At 38.6% G+C, this 19,332-nt stretch overlaps 1 protein-coding gene across 5 annotated transcripts in view; it reads right to left on the reverse strand.

The window, feature by feature from the left end:
* Positions 1 to 19,332, reverse strand: part of ROBO2 (roundabout guidance receptor 2) — an 860,236-nt gene that overhangs the window by 129,506 nt on the left and 711,398 nt on the right. For all 5 annotated transcript variants that reach the window (XM_054270511.1, XM_054270509.1, XM_054270510.1 and 2 more), the window contains exons 3-5: positions 18,196 to 18,353; positions 16,067 to 16,187; positions 6,156 to 6,294 (exon numbers count right to left, since the gene is read on the reverse strand). In XM_054270511.1, the coding sequence (XP_054126486.1) occupies positions 6,156 to 6,294; positions 16,067 to 16,187; positions 18,196 to 18,353 (418 nt within the window). The remainder of the gene's footprint in view (positions 1 to 6,155; positions 6,295 to 16,066; positions 16,188 to 18,195; positions 18,354 to 19,332) is intronic.

Below are 19,332 nucleotides of genomic sequence, written 5' to 3' on the forward strand. Positions count from 1 at the left end.
CAATTATAGGACTTTACTCAATGTCAAGTTTTGAGGGATTTAAAACGTAAAAAAATGCTGTCATTTACACATTCACTTGGGCATGTACTCCTCATACAACTCTAAGGAATGTATTTCCACTTGCAGAGCAGGAAGGGATCTGTGACAGGCAAAATAGCAATCAGAGAAAAGGGATACTCAACCAAAAGTGCTACACGAGGGGGCACCCCACCATCACTGGGGTACATCATCTTGATGCTATATACACAAAAATTAACCAACCCCTGCATCTATTTTACCTCTCATCACCTCTCTATCTCTAAATGGCATCTCTGATTTTACAGAAGTTTCCTCACATGGTTCAATATAACAGCTGAAAAGATGCTTATGCTGGACTTGCCGGAGATCTGCCAGTGTTCACTCATGCCCCATGGACTCTGGAAGTTACAGAGCAGCTCCCTCTGTGCCAGACATCAACAGCAACATCCTCTGCAAACCTCCTCTCTTGCCTCCAGATATATGTAAGGATACAAATACCATGCTAAACCTCTTTCTTTCACTGTCTCTTTTTTGACAAGCTATTAAGAACATCCAATCTTCCCCCTGTGCTCCTCATAAAGGGACTAATCTCTCCTTAATGCTTTAGCTTAAGGAAAAAAAAAAAAAAAGATGGGCATGCAAATCATACAGGATCTAACCAGAGATGACAAATAGCACATGTGATATAGCTAATATGAAAAACATCCTTTTCCCCAGACCCTTCATTTAAAACCGTTAATTGTTATTAATTGCAATAGAAATTTGCTGATGTAACCAAAGATTATATTCATTACATTACTAAAACACACTCTTTATTCTAATTAATTTTTAATACACATTAGACTGCATTTTGTTGCACAGATATTAGCTCAAAGAAAGCACACAGTGCTGTAGTGTTATTAACTCATATTTCATTGAAAGGTCATTCTCCCCTTGGTTGTATCTAGAGGGGGCTGGAGTTAAATACCTCAATATCCCATCCACAGAATATTAATGAAATTACAGAGCACCACTGTTTATTCCTAAAAATTACTGTCTCTCTTGCTTACAAAGAGTTATCCTATGGTTATGATGTGGTGGGTAGGTGCAAGGTGCCCACCAAAGCTCTCATGAGAGGGCAACAGCTCTGCAGACATCAAGGTCAGTGAAGAAGGAGGGAAGGAGGAACTCCAGGGCACAGACACAAACTCCTCTCCCTGACAAGAAAGCAGTGGCAGAGACAAGGTGTGATGAACTGACCACGAGCCCCTTTCCCTGTCAAGGAAAAAAGTGGGAGGAGGCTGTTTTTAAGATTTGGTTCTATTCCTCATTATCCTTTTATGATTAGATGGATAAAAAATTGAACTAATTTTTCTCCAGGTTGAGTCTGTTTTGCCCCTGACACTAACTGATGAGTGATCTCCTCATTCATATCTTGACCCATGAGCCTTTCATTATATTTTCTGCCCCCTGTCCAGCTGGGAAGGGAATAACAGAAAGGCTTTGGGGGACATTTGACATCCAGCCAGGGTCAACCCATCACAATGGAGAAATAAAAATGCAAAATTTCTCAGGCTATCAGGCTCTTTTTGGATCTCCTCTTAAAAAATCCAGCTTTTCTTAGTTCATTGGGTTTGCTGTCAGTTGTGTTTAAATCCATTTCAAAGATTTGCATCTGGACGACCATGAGATAATTTTAAAATGTCGTGTTATACTCCTAGTTTTGGGCTCATGAGAAGCCATGGAGGAAAGCAGAGAAATTATAGGTGTTCTTTTTCATTCAGCTCTATCAGAAGTGTGACAGACAGCATTTCTGCCCAGACTATGCATATACATAAAAAAAAAGTCAGTTTTAAAAACATAGCAAAACTAACACCTACACGAGCTTGTGCTGTTGCAGCTAACACATATCTTACAATATATTAACTCAGGGCTTTAAGAATGCTCATTCCCAAATAATTTTCAATGAACATTCCTAATCTCCAGCAAATAAGAAAGCTTACTGTGCTGTTTATGATTTTCACTGCTGAGCGTTACAACTGTTTCATTTAATAACCTACAATCTCTTAACACTTAGCAACACACCTTGTGTAAACTACACACCACTTTCCTTCTGAAGCTTCACTCTTGGTTTTTCTGCCCACACTCCCATTGTGTGGGCGGCACATAAAACAAGTACCTCTCCCTGTTGGTGCAGTTGCCACTTTTCATCTCTAGAACAATATCCATCTAATCAGACAGTGCCTGTAAATGCAACTTAAAAGAGCAGGTTGTAATTTCATTAAAGAGGTATTTACTGAGCTAAAACAGCTGTTCTGGGCTGGAATGCAAAAAAAGGCCTATGTGATTGCAACTCAGTCATTTTTAAGGCAACTGAAAAATACATTTGCTGAGCTAACCTCACTCTCCCAAAGAGCTGGCACTGCTAACTTCTTCTGTATAAAAGGTTTAAACAGTTATTATAGTGTGTCATAAATTTTGACTTGTAATTGAAAATCTCTTCACTTCCTAAAAAAAAAAAAAGAAGTACTTATTACTTGCCATATAATTACAGACCATGCAGCTGCTCTCCTCAGCTTCACTAGAATATTTGAAGACATGAAACACTGTACAAACCTTATTCAAATGTTATTAAATTGCTAGTCATAGATCTGCCACTCTCATACTGTAGGCTCTCAAATAATGTCATTTTCTTCTTGTTACCAGGGCTAAAATGTAGATGAATGAAAATTAGATCCAGGCCAGATTGAGTTCTCTACCACATAAGAGACCATCAGCTCCTTGGAAGGAAAGTATAACCTCTATTTCTGCTGAGCAGACATCAAAGGGAAAGATACCTGAACACATATCTGGAAAAAAAATTTCAATGCATAAAGACAAATTTTATTGAATTTTCAGTAGGTTTTAATCATTATGCATGGCCACAACTGTGTGAGTCACTTTGACACAATCTTTGTGCCATTTCCTTGTGTCACTTCTAATGAGAAAAAACTCTATTCTATGGAATAGTGAACCTCATATTGCAGCCAAAGGCACAGGACTGGCCCCACAACATCCTGTTCACCTCCAGTAGTTTGACATGAGTCATACTTGATTAACTATTCCCCACCCTTTGTGTACTGTGGAGGCTGTGGTGTGAGGCTGAATTTTTTGGAGCAATTAAAATAAAATATACACCATGTGCCTCTACATTTGATTCACAATGCATTTCAGTCTTGGGTCACTGATTTGAAGTGGACAGCTTCTGGAAAAAGGCTTTACATACTCCAGACTTCACACTGGATTTTGCGTCTCCCTGTTGGTGCAGTATCAACATTTAGATCAACAAGATATTAATTTGCTGGAACCAATTTGGGGTCTAACAAGAATTTTAAGCACTGAAGAACATAAATAATTCTTTATCACAGTGGCACAAAAGAACTATGAAAACAGCTTTCATACATTACTCACACTACTGTTTTCACCTAGTATTTATCATTTTTTTAAATTCCTGCCCAGTTACACACAGAGGAGCTCCATGACATAAATAATAGTCTGAAATCTCAAGTCAGGTCTACAGGATGTTGGATAAGTAACTTCCTTTGACCACTAGTGAGACCAGTGTTTCCCAGGCATTTTAAAATTTGCTTCTCAGAGATACAGACTATCACGGGTTGATTTAGATCATCAGTTCAAAACAACTGAAATTGGGAATGAAGTTTTGCACCATCAGAATAAACTGTTTATTCTCAGATTTGAAGCATGGTTATTTATATATATACTCCTGAGCAATTACACAGACAATTTGACAAATAGCTAAATTATTTTTTTTTATAAAGAGTCATGTTTTCAAACATCTTAATTTCTTTAGAAGTTGGGGTTTTTTTCTCATTTAATCCAATTGCAACTGGAGATGCTTAGAGTCCATCTGGGACCTTTATAATTAGGGCTTTAACAGCCTGAAATTATTTTCCAATTACTACTCAACACACCACTCAGTGTAGCAATACTGCTCACATTTGTCACCAGAAATCACTGGCCTTACTTTCCTCTTTGCTTTCTCATGGGTCACTAAAAAAAATTAAACAAGGTAAGGTGGAAAAACAGATTAGGATTTCTGAAAAACTATGGATCCACTGTCACTGATTCTGGCATTCACCAGGAGCAAATTACAGAAACAAAATGCATACAGAAAACCAGTTTGTTCCACTTTGTTGTGAATGAGACACTTTTGAAAGCTGAATCAACAACAGACACATTTAAAAATCTGCTGTATTTGTTGAAACAGGTACCTACTGTAATTGTCTTGCAATCTAGGGATGAAGCCAAAATGAAATTATTGGAAAAAACAAAGACAGATGTGCAAAGAACATTGTTAGCTATAGAAACAGGAAATTTATATTGAAATTTATAAGAGAAACAGCTCAGAAATCTGCTCAGAAGTATTTATGCATATGAGAAGAAAGAGAAAGGGAAAACCTTGAGGGCTTTATATTTGATTGTAGATGTTAAAACGCTTAAAATACAGGAGCTCAGTTTGTCTTTAACCTCAAAAAAACCTCCCTCAATTTCAAAAATGAGGAATCATTTTGACTTTCTTCCCTATTTTATAAAATTTTGATATGATAATTTGCTCATCCATCCATTCATTCAGACCATACCTGGGCATAAATTTTGTTTAAGAGATTCCAAACTCATCTTCCATGATTAAGGATGGTTTGGAAATGTCCACTTTTTGGACAGTGAAGATATGCTCACATGTTGTGCTATATAAATTAAAAATCATAGAATAGAAAGCATACAATGCTAATTATCAGAGGCTTTTGCAGATGTTGGAGAAAAAGAAGGGATACAGTCACTAAAAAATATCTAACAGAAATGCCATCTAACCAAAGACACTGTGGGTTCATCACCTATTACTTCTGCTGCTTATGAGACCTAGAAGCAGACCTGATTTAAAACAACAGAAGTAGCACAAAAGCAAGAATAAATCACAGAAACACAATGTATTTACTGTGGAGTACACCACAATACATAGTTAAAGAGCAAGCAAAGAGAAAAATCCATCCTGACATCAAAAAGGCTTCTCCTGAAAATAATATTTTGCTTATTACATTCATACACATCTGTCACTATAATAAGCAAAACAGCTATATGACTTTTATATTTTTCTAATTGCCAAAAAATGAATTATTTAGAAAGTACATATATATATATATACACACAAGCATTCATATCAAACCTACATAGAAATGTTTTTTTATAGATTATGTATTTTTCCATTGGTATATTCAACTGATGGAAAATGTCAGTTATGGTGTGGGGGGGAAAGAGAGGCACTATTCATGTCTACTGCTAAAATTAAAACTGTGCAAAAATAAAACAGGATTCATAGTGCCAGAAAGACTTGTTGGGTTGTGGAGACCTGGGTTCTAATTCCTGTTCCCAGAGCTAGTTCCATGTTAAGGATTTTTTAATGAAATAATGTTTCAGCATCAAAACAAGAAAGAGTTCCAGAAAATTAGGACCAAACACTGCTCTTTTAGTTGAAAGGAGCCAAACTAATTAAAAACCCTTTTGCAGGACAGACTCCATCCCCTGCTCACTAAAATTTTCTCCTTGTTTGTTCCAGAATAAATTAATCTTTCTTGAACACAGGGGGCCTGTTCCAGATTTCAACTCTGCTTTACACTTCTGCTAGTCTGGCTTTTTGTTTCCTCAAGAGGAAGGTTTCTCTCCAAGACTTAACAGACATGAACCATGGAGCCAGCAAAGCCCACCATGCTCTGCTTGTAATTCACCTTGCCAGTGCAACAGAGCAACTTTCCTGCCAAGTTCATTCCCTCTTGGTAGCAGCACATCATTCTGAAGGCTACTACCACCATTACAGTCCTAAAACATCTTTACTGTCTCCAATAAATTCACTGAATACCCATGTGCTCACAACACCTACAGATCACTTTTCTTCCCTCCACAGGAATCCATTACCTGGACAATTCACCCAGGCTGGGCTTCCCTGCACAGCTGCCTCTGGAAGAAGATTTGTAGCGCCAAAAGAGCAGCAATGTGGGAAATAAATCTTGGACACAATGCCAAAGAACAAACTCTTGGTAGCAGGGATGGATTCCAGCATTGAGCAACAACTGAAATCTGGGAGTGAACATGAATGTGGCTCTCACCTTCCTCTCGGTAAGTCTGCGTCATCTTTCTTCCACCGCACTGTGGGAGTGGGATCCCCCTGCACCTGGCACCGGAAATCCACGGCCTCCTCCTCCAGCACCACTTGGTTAATCGGTCGCCTGAGAAACGTGGGCCGCTCTTGAAAGAGACATTAAAATTCCACAGTGAGTCACAGGGCTGAAATGAACACTTTTGGACTTTTCAGCATCTCGCTGCTTACCCATCCATCAAACAGAAAGGAGGCTGAGCTCCACAAATTCAGACAAGTGGAACTGATGATGTGCATAAAGAGCCAGCAAGAGGGCTGCCAGGCTGGAGAGGCAGGGGCTGTCTCATCCCATCCTCCAGCAAGAAGAGGATGGGAAGGAGAACCAGAGGGTAGCCTGTGCCAGGACTGACCAGCTACCTTCCAGACAGTGGAGAGGCCTCTGAGGCTGTGCCCTTCCCTGGAAAAGCTGTGGCTCTGCAGCCCTGCACAGAGCCTGAGCTGGGAGCTCCTGCTGCAGCAATGTATGAGCTGGAGCAGGAGCTCCCAGCAGGAGCCAGCCAGCCTTTGGCAGAGATCAATATCTTGATACTTGTGAGGAAAATTTAAACTCCGCGTTACGCACCTCAGGCAATTGTGAACTGTCCTGCACGATCCTGAAGAGATTCCCTGATCCCCATCGCCAGCTTCACCATGGAAAACCAAATTAAGGTCTGAATAATAACTTCTGTTTACCTTTGTTATGTTAGGCTGCACAGCTACAAATAGTATTAATCACCATAATGTTGTACAGGCCTGGTCTAAAATCCAGATGCAGAGCCACAATCTGATCTCAGTTATACTGCTACAAAATCCAAGCACCGGTAATTTCATTTGAAAGGATGTCACTGGGGTTAGTTGCCAAGTTGCCTTTGGAAGGCACAATTTTTGTTCTGTCCTCTCAGCCACACCACACTTTTATTGTCATCAATAATTTATGCTAGTCAAACCATTATAAGGCTGAGTTTATATGAAACAGTATTTTCACTCAAGACAGGGATTTATCATAAGGACATGTAAAACTGGTTACACACTATGTTTCATATTTCACTCTCAGCAAGTTAAGGGATATGATGTCACTTAAAAAAATACTCAGAATTCCCACAAATGCAAGCAATACCAGATTCTGACTCAGGTAATTTTTCTTGATAACTACAGTGCTAATTTTACAGGTTTGTTATGCACAATCATTATATGCACATTTTTTTTTAAAAGTTAAAATAACATTATTAAGGTTGAAAAATCAAGCAGGCCACATTTACTGAGAGAATTAAGGCCGTCTGCATGTCTTTTGATCACTTCCTTTCTGTTTATGATGCCTTATGGGACTGGTTGCAATTATATGATCATTCACTATTTTTTCCCCAAACATCTCCAGATTGTTGGTATTCACTTAATGAGCAGGTGTTTAATATTTTGCTTTAGTGGTACTGTTTAGAGGGTGGCCTACCATCTTACTACTCAAAATGCACTTCAAAGACAAAATTATTAATTTCCTCATGACCTCTATTACACCTATCTTAATGCTTTATAATCACCTCACTTATAGCTCCTCTCTGGGGTATGACAGAGATCTTAGAAAGCAAGGTAAAAACTATATGCTAAATTTTGGTGTTCAACCTGAGCCACAAAACTGACAAATTTTTTTTTTTTTTAGGGGATGGGGAGGGGTTGGATGGAAATGAAGTTTTAATTTTGTGTGTTCAAAGCTCAGCTTCCTTTAATTCAACTGCTGACAAAAAGTGTTCATCACTTTTACAAATCGGAATATCAGTGAGAAAATGAGGAACACAAAACCACCTGTTAGTAATTATGTAAACGAGTGACAGCATCACACAGGAATTCCTTATTAGCAGGGAAACCTATTGGCAGGGGAAAGCATATTTTGTCAGCAGAAGAATAGACATGCTCAAGAATCTATAGCACCTTTCCAGATGATAGAGATAAAAGCATGGCTAACGGGCAATGATTCTTCTCCCCAAGCCATGACTTTTGTCCTAGTCCTATTCCTGCCCAGGATCTTCAGGTTCCAGCAATGTTTGGGCAAGTAAATTCATTTCTAGCCTCTCTGCTTATATTGAAATCTTTATGATTTCCCAGTTTAAGTCAGTGTACAAGTCATATCCAGCTCTTTGTAATTTCCTATTTCAAGCCTGCATACAAGCCCTATCCAGCTGCTGACAGTTTCCTTAGTCATTTTATTTTTCTTTGGTTTTTTTTATCCCAGAGATATCACTTTTCACACCTGGAGCCCAGCAAGTTCTCAAGTCTAACTCCCCTTCCAACTATCCATGCCTCTCCCTTTTTGTACCTCACAGCAAATGGACTCCTCTCCACTGAGTGTTTGGTCTGCACTTGAACTGCAGCTCCTTTTACCCAGGTCACCCAAATACAGACCATCCACAAACTTAAGGAAAATCAGCTGAAGTACCCAAAGACCCTCCCAGGAGAGTAACAGCAGCAGGAACACAGTGTAGATACAGGAAAATGCTGCCCAGATCTGCATTAATGGGTTCTCTGGTGTATGAATTGATGACTCTATTACATTTTCTCTTTTTTTTAGGCAGGTGCATATTTGGCTAAATTTACTGAAAATCCTCTGGACAAGCCAAAAAAAGAGTACAGCCCTGGCATAGTATAGCTATTTCCCAACATATTTTAGGTACCTGATATTCAGTATGAGGCACATGCACTTCTCAGGACAAAAAGCTTCCTCCATTCCTCTCATTGCTGCCCATTTCAATCCAATTATCCTCTTTGCCTCCAAACTGCAAGAACTTCAACATTCTTAGAGAAGAGTGAATTATTTTGTCAATTTAATTTTGTCAACTAAAATTGGTTTTCTAGTTAGGCATGGAAAATTTTGGATAAAGCCATTTTAATTTGATAAACTTATTACAACTGGACAAAGCAAAAAAACCCCCAATTTCTAATCCTAATGCTAAGCAATGTACTTGGCCTATCTGTAACTATGTGAATCTGGATGGGAGTATTTTAATGACACTTCTGCAAATTTTCAACAGCATGGTTTTTACATCTTCTCCCCTAAGAAGAGCTTAGACCAACTCCTGCTCTCAGCTCATCCACAATACTCTTCATTTTGGCATTTGTTTTTCAAGACATGATGCTTTCAATTTCTCTAAACCAAGAAATTCAGATCTATATCAGCTTTCTAATTGGTGATTAGAGGCCCTGGTTCATTCCCATTGAATTTAAACAACTCCGTGTCTGTACATTGGCTTGGTCTGCATGCAAAAATCATTTTAGACCAGGTTTACAAAAGCTGCATGTAAACAGCTTAGAAATTAGAATGTGCATACTTATGAAATTGCTACTTGTGGCTGTAAATTCTCCTGTACAGGAGATGAGAAAATAAATTTCTGTCTCATTTTGAGGAGAACCCAGCTGAGGAGAAAGTAAATGGCCCTGAGGTCATTAGATAAATCACTGGATTCCACAACAAGGCAATTTGTGAGAATACACACATATTTGTTTCATATCAGCTTCTAGAACTGTATATTTTCAAAAACATTTAAGAAGTTGCTAGAAAATTAATAGCTATGTAAGGACAGAGCCCAGTTAGCAAGGACATGTAAATACCAACAACTGCTGTTTCCATTTTTGCATCATCTCTGCATTTTGCACAGCGGGAATCAGGAAAGAACAAGTTCTCTCCTATGTTGTTTCCTGTATTTGTATCACTCAGAAAGCCCCTTGAATATGTCCAATAGCTAATTATACAGCTATAAAGTGATCAGAGTGAATGCCATTGCCAATGCAATTAACATTCTTTATGTGAGATTAACTGGATTTGAGTCACCTGCATAACTTGCTTACAATGTTAATCTCTCAGGAGACAGAGCACTGCTTGCCCAAGCATGCTAAATAAAGAAGGTTTCTTTGCACAGCCAGGTCAAATTTAGTTTCACAGCTAGTCTTGGGGGAAAAAAAAAAATCATTTTTTTTTCCTCTGAAATGGTTTGCCCATAAATAAAGCCTTGTGGTATAATTAAATATTGTTACTCTGTCAACAGCATCCAGAGCACAATATATTTGAGAAACAACAAGAAAGGGTGATAAATTAAAATCATAGCCATATATAAAAATTTTAATATAGCTATTTTATAAGCTTTCACTGAGTAAATAAAGTACCCACTTCCCAGCCTTTCTCTGATGAATATTAAAAATCTTTGAGGAGAACTATAAAATAGGTCATAGTTATATGTCATGTCAACCAGTCATGCTATTACTAGGGTGACCTTTATAACTTCAGAATAAACTTTGCTTGCAGTTATAAAAGGGGATTGTTAATGCAATCTGGACACACACCTACAATCTGTTGCAGAGCTTGGGGTATGTGCTGCAAGGAAACTCACAGATCTGAGCCAGAAACAGCAAAATTATCTTCTTGCTCTGGGTGCTGACACAAGTTAACCTCAGAACTCAATTTTTCCCATATTTAACAATTGGTCTGAGTATCACAGTCTATTAGAGAGACTCAGATGACCTTCAGATGTATTATTGCCCTTTTCCTGTTCCTCAAAAAGTTAGACAGCCATATATGGGGCCTCAATCTAATTAAAATGATCCTAACTACCTTAATATATTTTCTCTGCTGAGGCAACTGCTAGAGTGAAGGATTTGATGGTCTTCATAATGTAGAGCCTCAATCTGATTTAGAATTGCTCTTGTTTTCTCTCTCTTTGCTGAATAGAATGCAACATTTTCTTAAAATGTTTTTGTGCTCTAAAAAGAACATTAAAACACAAATTAAAAGGCTTTGGGGAGGGATTTAACAGCAAATAGTTACATTTAAAAGCTTTTTGCACTTTACCATTCCAATTCAAAAGGGAAAAAAAAGGAAACATCAGATGGTTGGAATTAAGTTTCACTTCAGAATGCTGTCAATAGCATAGATATTTCATTAAATGCAACGTGATCTGGATGAAGTAGAGCTCTCTGCCAAAAAAAGAACAAGTGGAAGAAGACAGGATATTACGACCTCACTAAATTTACCTATGCTGCCCAAATAAATGAAAACTGCAAAAGAAGGTGGTTTTATATTTATAGGCATTATTCTATCTACATTATTCCCTTTTTCATTTGAGAAATAGGCACTTGTGTGGACATCACAAACTCCTACACTCTAAGCAGCACCCAAGGCATGATGAGCTTGCACAGTAAAGGCAAGGAACACCAATAAGAGGCAAATGCAGCAAAATTAATGTTTTCAGCTGCTAGTGGTTTTCTTCTTTTATATAAATCTACAGTCATGTTAATTACAGTTTTTACTGACTGTTACATACAGACTTTGGGGACCAAATCAGACACTTTTTTTCAGAGCTATATTGTTATTCTATAACAACTTCTTGGTATTTGTGGATAACAAATAATCTAAAAATCTAAAAAAATGGCTTTTTCCAAACTGCCACCAGTAGACTGCAAGTGGAAAATACAGGGATTTGAAGAAAACCAGGAGGAGACTTGATCTGAAGGACAAAATACACACTGTTGATTTCTCTTTCTTGACCTATGAATGTATATCTGGTTTTGGAAGATTTTTCCATGTGCCTGGGAAAGCTTTCCAGGATACAATGGGTCAAGACTCTGCTAAGGTCTTCCACATAGGCAGAGGTCAAAAAAGTAAAACGGGGCACGGTGTCTTCATTAAAGGGATTTTGGGGATTTTTTTCTTCTAACACCATGTCATCATAGTCATTCTTTTCCTAAAACTAGGGTTTCTCTTTCAGCCTGACAATATCTACAAAACATCAAACACAAATACTTCCTCAAGCATCAGACAAGAATACCTCTTCATCCCACAGGACCTTATTAGTTGAAAAAAGGTTCAGATACCAAAGAAAAAAATCAAAGATTAATCCAAAACAATCTTTAATATGTCCAAATTGACACATCTTTTAAAGATATTTTTTACTCTTCTTACTTATGCTTTATATTCTTTTGAGGCTCTTCTAAATATATCTTTTTCCACTGCTTGATGCCAGCCTCTTGAAGTTGATAGACTAAGGCTTTCATTGATTTCACTGAGCTTTAGAATCAATATACAAGATATACCTTTGTACATTCTCTTCAAACATTGCCATTTTAAGTGCAAAGGGAAATAAAAGAACATGAAACAGTTAACTTGAAAACTTACCTCAGAATGGTGAAGTAGCATGACAATATGATAAAGGTTATCATAAAGAGTAATTCCTTCTTTATTTGATTTCTGGCTCCATATTATGTATTTACAAACAAAGCTTTCATACAAATTGAAATTAAACTGTTTCTGTTTTGCATCTTGCTTTAATTCTGTTCAGCCACAGGCTATGAGCCCAAACACAAGCAATGCAACCTAATTTGTATCACTTACACTTTGGAAATTGGCCTTTAGAATAGTGTGCCCACCGTAATCAAGTCCCACGCTGCCTCTTTTTGTGATTATTAGGACTGAGGTTAACTTCCTTTAAAGTGCAACTTAAGACTGTGACAGACTCTGTCCTTCTGCTTTACTCCAAGATTACACCTTGGAGCCTCATAAAGGCAAAAACTAGCAGTAATGCTTGAGAAAGAAGACTAACAAAATGTAGTGCATCTTGGTCACTATTCAAAACACAGTTTTGGATAGCACTGCTTATATGATCTTTATGGTATTTTACTATGAAAACCTGGCAATCTTCTCCTAATAGAAGAATCATGACTTGAGAACAAAACTAATGCAATCTGCATTGACACTAACAGTTTACTGTTAGGAGAGCCTGAATGTTGAAAACAATGTTTCCTATGCAGGTAAACTTAGGGGAAAAAAGTGAAAGTTCTACATGTATTATTCATAACTATCTGTCAGTAATGGTTATTGAATGGGTACCTAGCCAAGTGGATGTATTCTGCACATGGGAAAATTTTATTTTCTCCCCCTACTGCTTCCCAAGGTTCTTATGACCCATTTTATTTTACTGTTTTTAAACTCAAGAAAAGTGTAATCTTTCAGTCTAGGCTTCCATGCTGTTCCTCTTGGGCCACCAGTTCCCACCACACTGACTCAGTTTTTCCAGAGGCAATGCCTCAAGCTAAATTTACTGTACAGGGAGCCAGAGATCTGTCACAAGTCACATGCAGAAGTTAACTTCAGGTATTACAGAAAAACTTGCAAAGCCAAAAGTAACAAGGAGATGGTTTTTGGAAAGGTTTGAGAGCTAGTATGAACAGTTCCTTTTCCTACATACCATGTTTACTAAGGCTCCCTTCACACTGTGGAAAGGGTTTGGAGGGTTGTTATTTGGGAAAGGAATGAAGACATGACCGATCAGCTAAATAATATACATTCCTTTCCAGAATCAGCACCAGCTATAGGCTTGCCAGTCCCCTATTAAAATTCTCCAAGTCGTTCAGTCAAGATCTCCTTATTTTTATTGTCCATTTTCAAATATCTTCAAAGCAGTTAAAGTTTGGCACATGAATTGCATATAAGCGTTTCTAGTAGATTTTTCATCAACATTTGCAGTATTCCCATGTTCCTCAGACCTGTGAGTCATATTAGAGGAAGGCTGTGGACCTAACATACAATCCTGGTGGTTTTGCCTGTGTTCAGTGAAGCCAATTTAAACACGTAGAGCCAATCTGATGTTTCCCAGAGTTATTGGATTTATTGGATTTAATGTGAGTGCTTGGAGTCCTTGGACTGTCCAGTAGATACACTGCTTCCTGGAAACATCATGGATAATGCTCTCCAGCCACTGTGCACATCCCTGCTCACACATGGGCTGCTGCCTGGAGTCTAGGAATGGACTATAACTGCTGGATACAATGGGCAAGTCCCCTCCTTCTGTACGGAGAGGACCAGGACTAGCCTGGACATGATGTTACAGGCTGAAGCCCAGTGCACCAGCACAGAGCTTCAGGGCCAGGAGGTGCCCAGGAAATGGGCACAGGGCAGCCAAACCACATTGTGAGACAGCAGGCCATAACCTGAGCACCTGCCTCCTGCATGCCATCCTTGCACAGCAAAAAGGAAGGTGGGGAGGTGTCTGGGAATACCCAGAGAGAAGGAAAAATGTAGACAGGAAGATACTGCAGTGGGGAATTTAAAATACAATTTTCCTCAGGTAGTCTAACGCAATTAAGAAGGATTAAAATATCTAATTTCATTTATTGCTGATTTTGTTTGGTATTCACCAAATAGTTTTAGATTGTATTTTTGCAAGTTGATTGCTATGATTATACCCTGTAAAAAAATCAGAATATTGTAATTGGTTATGTATTATTTTACATATCAAGACGAACCTAATATGCTTCATAGCTCTGCAGGATATGAAATTACATGCACATTTCAGTTTTCATTCCTACAGTTCAATGCTTTTTAACAAATTATTTTCTTAAGGATTTCTTAAGGCTTTGTAGTTTAGGACTGCAATCTGCTTGCTATCCACAGGGAGTATTACCAGAGATTAGCAGTACTTAAACTGATGAAGGAGATATGTCATGTCTCTTTTGCATCTGTATAAAGCTACAACTCTAACAGATTGGCTGCAAAGGGCATAATAATTTGACAGGGATCCTTTCTCTGGGGTGTTTTTTGGCAAGGTATAATAGTTCTGCCTTTAAAAGCCACACGTTTCCATGAATCCACAACAAACCAGTTGGGGTGGAAACCTTTTCACTTCAGAAAAACTGGAAAGCTGCATATTCTCATAAATTTGTGGATCTTTCTAGCAAAAATCTTTCTCTGCCTTTTGTGAATCACATAATATATATATATATTCTTTTCAAGTGGATAAAAAAATGTTGAATTGCACATACATACAAACTCAGAGGTGGCAATACGGGTGACTGGGTTTTCCAGTGCACCATCTTAGGCAGAAGGTGAAAAACCTCTGGAGCATCTGCTTCACAAAGGACCTCAGGATTTCTATTAAACATCTCTCTGGGGTTACAAAAGGTCTTGTTTGGAATTCCAGTACTGTATCAAAGAGCTGCAGCAGGATGGAACATTAACATTATTTCTCTCTCTTTTGTCAGCATAGACATGTTTTCCTTAGCAGTGAGGGTTTTTTCCTTATTGATCTTCCTTTGTTTGCTCAGAACCTCTTGACTAATTCCTACAAACCCATGACTTTAGGAAGACCTCAGCATGGTTTTGTGGCTTTGCTTCTTATCCAGTTGTTAGCAGGATGGATCCAGCTCTAGGCTGGGTTATTACTCTGTTCTTGCTCTGGACCGTAACTATGGGCCAAGTGCTCCTAACAACCAACTTTTTGCCTTGCCCATCAGGTCTAGAAGTTCTTTCACACAGGAAACTTAGTCATTTTTAATTCATTCAGCAGCACCAAAAATCTAAATGCTGTCCTGGTTTACAACAGGAACAGCTGTTTCAGGTTGTCTTACAAATGAATGCTAAAAGTTACTGCTATATATTCAAAATTTTGATTTTGGAATTGTTTCTAATGATGTTTTATTGATCAAGTATGGGTTTTTTTGTGCTTTCCTACAAAGGTTTGATTTCACAACCCCTCAGGAAGATGGAATTATTTAAATAGGCAATCCTGGTCTAAATCTCTGGCAAGCAGGCATTGTCAACTGTATTAGAAGTACCTTAATTACATTTGGCTACTTTGTCAGGGAGAGCATTGTCCTGCAATAACATCTCTGGTTATGCACATCACGGTGGACCTCCAATCAAACTGAAACTATGTGCTTAGAAGGAAAATCTTGAGCCACCACAGCTCCATCATTATAAACTGCAGCTTTTAAAACCTGGTCTCCTTCTGAAGCTGTGAAGTGCATTTTGAGCAGCACTGCTGTGTCTCGTGTTTTGAGGAGCCACCCAGGGTAATTCAGCCTCTGACATTTGTAGGGAAAAAGCAACGAAAGCAGGGGTGTCCTTACCAAAGACAGTCAACTCTGCAGGGTCACTGTCGCGCTCCCCCACCATGTTGGTCCCCACACACGTGTACATCCCTGCATCACTTTTTCTGGTGTTGGAGATCATCAGCTTCCCACCACGGATCTGTTTCAAATCAAGGAACATAACTTCAGGTTAAACAAAATACAGGTAGCTTCAGGTAAACAAAATACATCAGAAAAAGTGCTACCTTCTCGGGAGACAAGTTCCACAACCAAGACATTCTAAACTTTTGTTTGTAAATACATGTATAGTTTTAAAATTATATACTTAGATATTTAAATATCTTGAAGCTGTTCTATTTTTATCCCACTAATTTCAATTTGCAACTAATTTCAACTGCGTTTGATCTTGTTCCTTTGGCTTTCATTAGATTCTTTACATTTCAAAGATTACATTTCTTGCTGTCTCTTGGCAGCACAGAGTACTTTTATTTCTTGCATGGTAATATGTAAAGCACTCTTGACATCTCTCTGAAAAAACAACGCAATTCGACTTAGTTTTATTCAGATAATTTTATTTTACTGGTGTCTGAGCAGTTTCCTTGATCACTAATAAAGGCAGATTTTCTCTTTTTGTTGAGGCAAATGGACTGAATCTGGCCCAAACTGGGAATTCACCTGACAGTTCATATTTTCTTGGCGCTTACAGAGAGAAAGAGCAGGATAGATGAAAGAAATAAAATAAAAATTTGTGGCTTGTGAAGTCACAGTGTCAAAGGTTAGACAATGGGATTCTTCAAAATAAGCTAGGGATTTAACTAAAGAAACTTGAGAGTCAGGGGATGATAGCCAGCTCTCTGCCACTCTTTGCTCTTCTACTCTTGAGTAGACCCTAGCACAGACAGCCTGGTTCACCAACAGCAACATCTCAGATTATTTGGCTTGGAATAATTCCTTAGGGATCCAGAGCCACTAAAAAGCTTCCTGATGGTACTTCCATGTTGAATAAGGTCAGCACTGAATCATTCCATACAACATAAAAGTTTATTGAAGAAATATTAATGGTGAAAAGCTAAGCATTTAAAACTTAGGAATGAAACATGTTCTCAACCCCTTAATTTATCCGATTTGCTTGCATGGACCATGATTTATCTCTAATCACTTGATAAGTTCAATATTTCTGCTGGATCCTTTTTCATACAGTACAAGAAATGAACAGCCACAGAATTTAACCAGTGTTACTCATTTGCTCAACATTTATTCCTTTTCAGGAACCGTAATTCTTTAGAGTATGACTTCAACCTACATTTAGACACATCCAAATTACTGCAATAACTATAAAATCACTGGTATCATTCTAAGATGTTGGGTTTTCTCCCAGAGATTATTTGTGCCCTGTCTCAGACATCTTTTAGGAAAAATCCTTTCCTTAGGATTTTTTCTCCTGAGAAGCTGAGAGGCTTCAGGAACAAAATGTAAACATTGATTATCTGCTACTGTGGAATGCAACAGGTGGATCTGTGATTGGTCTTATGTGGTTGTTTCTAATTAATGGCCAATCACAGTCAGCTGGCTCAGACTCTGTCTGAGACAGAAGCCTTTGTTATCATTCTTTCTTTTTCTATTCTTAGCTAGCCTTCTGATGAAATCCTTTCTTCTATTCTTTTAGTATAGTTTTAATGTAATATATATCATAAAATAAGAAATCAAGCCTTCTGAAACATGGAGTCAGATCCTTGTCTCTTCCCTCATCCAAAGACCCCTGTGAACACCGTCACAGTGCACCTCATAGACTTGACTGAATTTACTTATAAACACCTCTCTGATATTCTCCGTTTGGAGAACTGCGATGTAGAAAAGGTAAAACCAAACTGGTCAAAGACATCCACCGAGTCCTTCATCTAACTGAGCACCTTCTAGGGCTGAATCTCCAGCTCTAACACACCTCCATCACACTGGATTTACAACCCAACCCTCAAAGAAGCTCAAGCTGGAGAGCCAGACTAGGAGCAACTAACAGCCTGCCCCCCTCATTTGGGAAAGCTCAGAGATGCAAACTGCTGAGAACAACAAGCAATTTCCACGGGCAAGGCTGCAAAGCTGTGTAAGTTCTGTTGCACCCAGCTCTGAGTCCTGAGCCCACAGATGAGGAGCCCCTGAGCTGTACTCACACTGATGCGCTCCTCCCTGTCGTCAATGCGGACTTTGTCCTTCTTCCAGTAGATGGTGGGCTCGGGGTGCCCCCGGGGCGGCTGGCACTCCAGGATCGCAGGCTCCCCTGCTGCCACCACCACATCCGTCGGGTTCTGCCGGAAGTCATCCCGCAGCACTGCAGCAATAAAAGAAGGAAAAGGGGAAAAAAAAAAATTAACAGAAGTGATGGCATTGTAAGTGGAGGAAAAAGAATGTAGAAACCCATGCTATTAAACAAACAAGTCTGAACCATTATTAGTGGATGACTTTGCTTCTTATATTGACTGTAAAAGATGTCAAAAATGAAGCTGGGCAGATATGCCCTTTTGTCCATTGGAATCAGACTTCACACCACACAGGCAAATTGCCTTTTGTTTTCCTTTTTTTTTTTCTTCCAGATAAGAACACTGCTCTGTATTTAAGTTACAAAGATGTGTAGCACCCATTACTCCTCCTAACTTTGACAGGATGACTTTCCATCACTACAAATGCAGCTCTGCAGGTTGGGTGTTAAGCTCTTTTCACGACAGAAAACAACCTGCTGAATATCTGCCTTGTCTGGGTCTCCAATTCCAGCACAAGGTAACAAAGGGACAGAACTAATACTGAACTGCAGAGTTACACCTTGGCCAAGGGCATTGCCATTATTACTGTTACTATCGTATTTCTGGCACATAGATGCTAAAATGGTCACCAGTTCTGAAAGGTGTCAGAGAAATAAAACTGATAGCAATGCACTTCCAGCATATTTATTTCTTCCTTCTATATTTTTAGTTCTAATATTTCTGCCACCTTGACCAGCCCTATCCTACTACACTGAAAAGAAAGAGCATTTAAATCACCAAGCTGTTTGAGAACTAAATTAGGCTACACAGACTGGCTTCTTATGTAAATCAAGCTTCTGTAAAGGATTAGGTCCAACTAGCGGCTTCAGTGTGTTAGAATGATATCCACTTCATCCTTATTCTTCCGTGTGTGTCCTAGTCTCTAGGTTAATTGACATTCTTATAAACATAAAACTGAAAATAGCTCTAGATGAGCTACTGAAATAGAATTTAGGGCATTGCCCCTCCTTGAATTCCAGCTAAGCATGGCTTTCATTACAGCTTTAAAAC

This window comes from Melozone crissalis, unplaced genomic scaffold (genome assembly GCF_028551555.1).
Source record: "Melozone crissalis strain CALT ecotype California unplaced genomic scaffold, PUWL_Pcris_2 ptg000009l_1, whole genome shotgun sequence".
In the NCBI taxonomy this organism is placed as follows: Eukaryota; Metazoa; Chordata; class Aves; order Passeriformes; family Passerellidae; genus Melozone; species Melozone crissalis.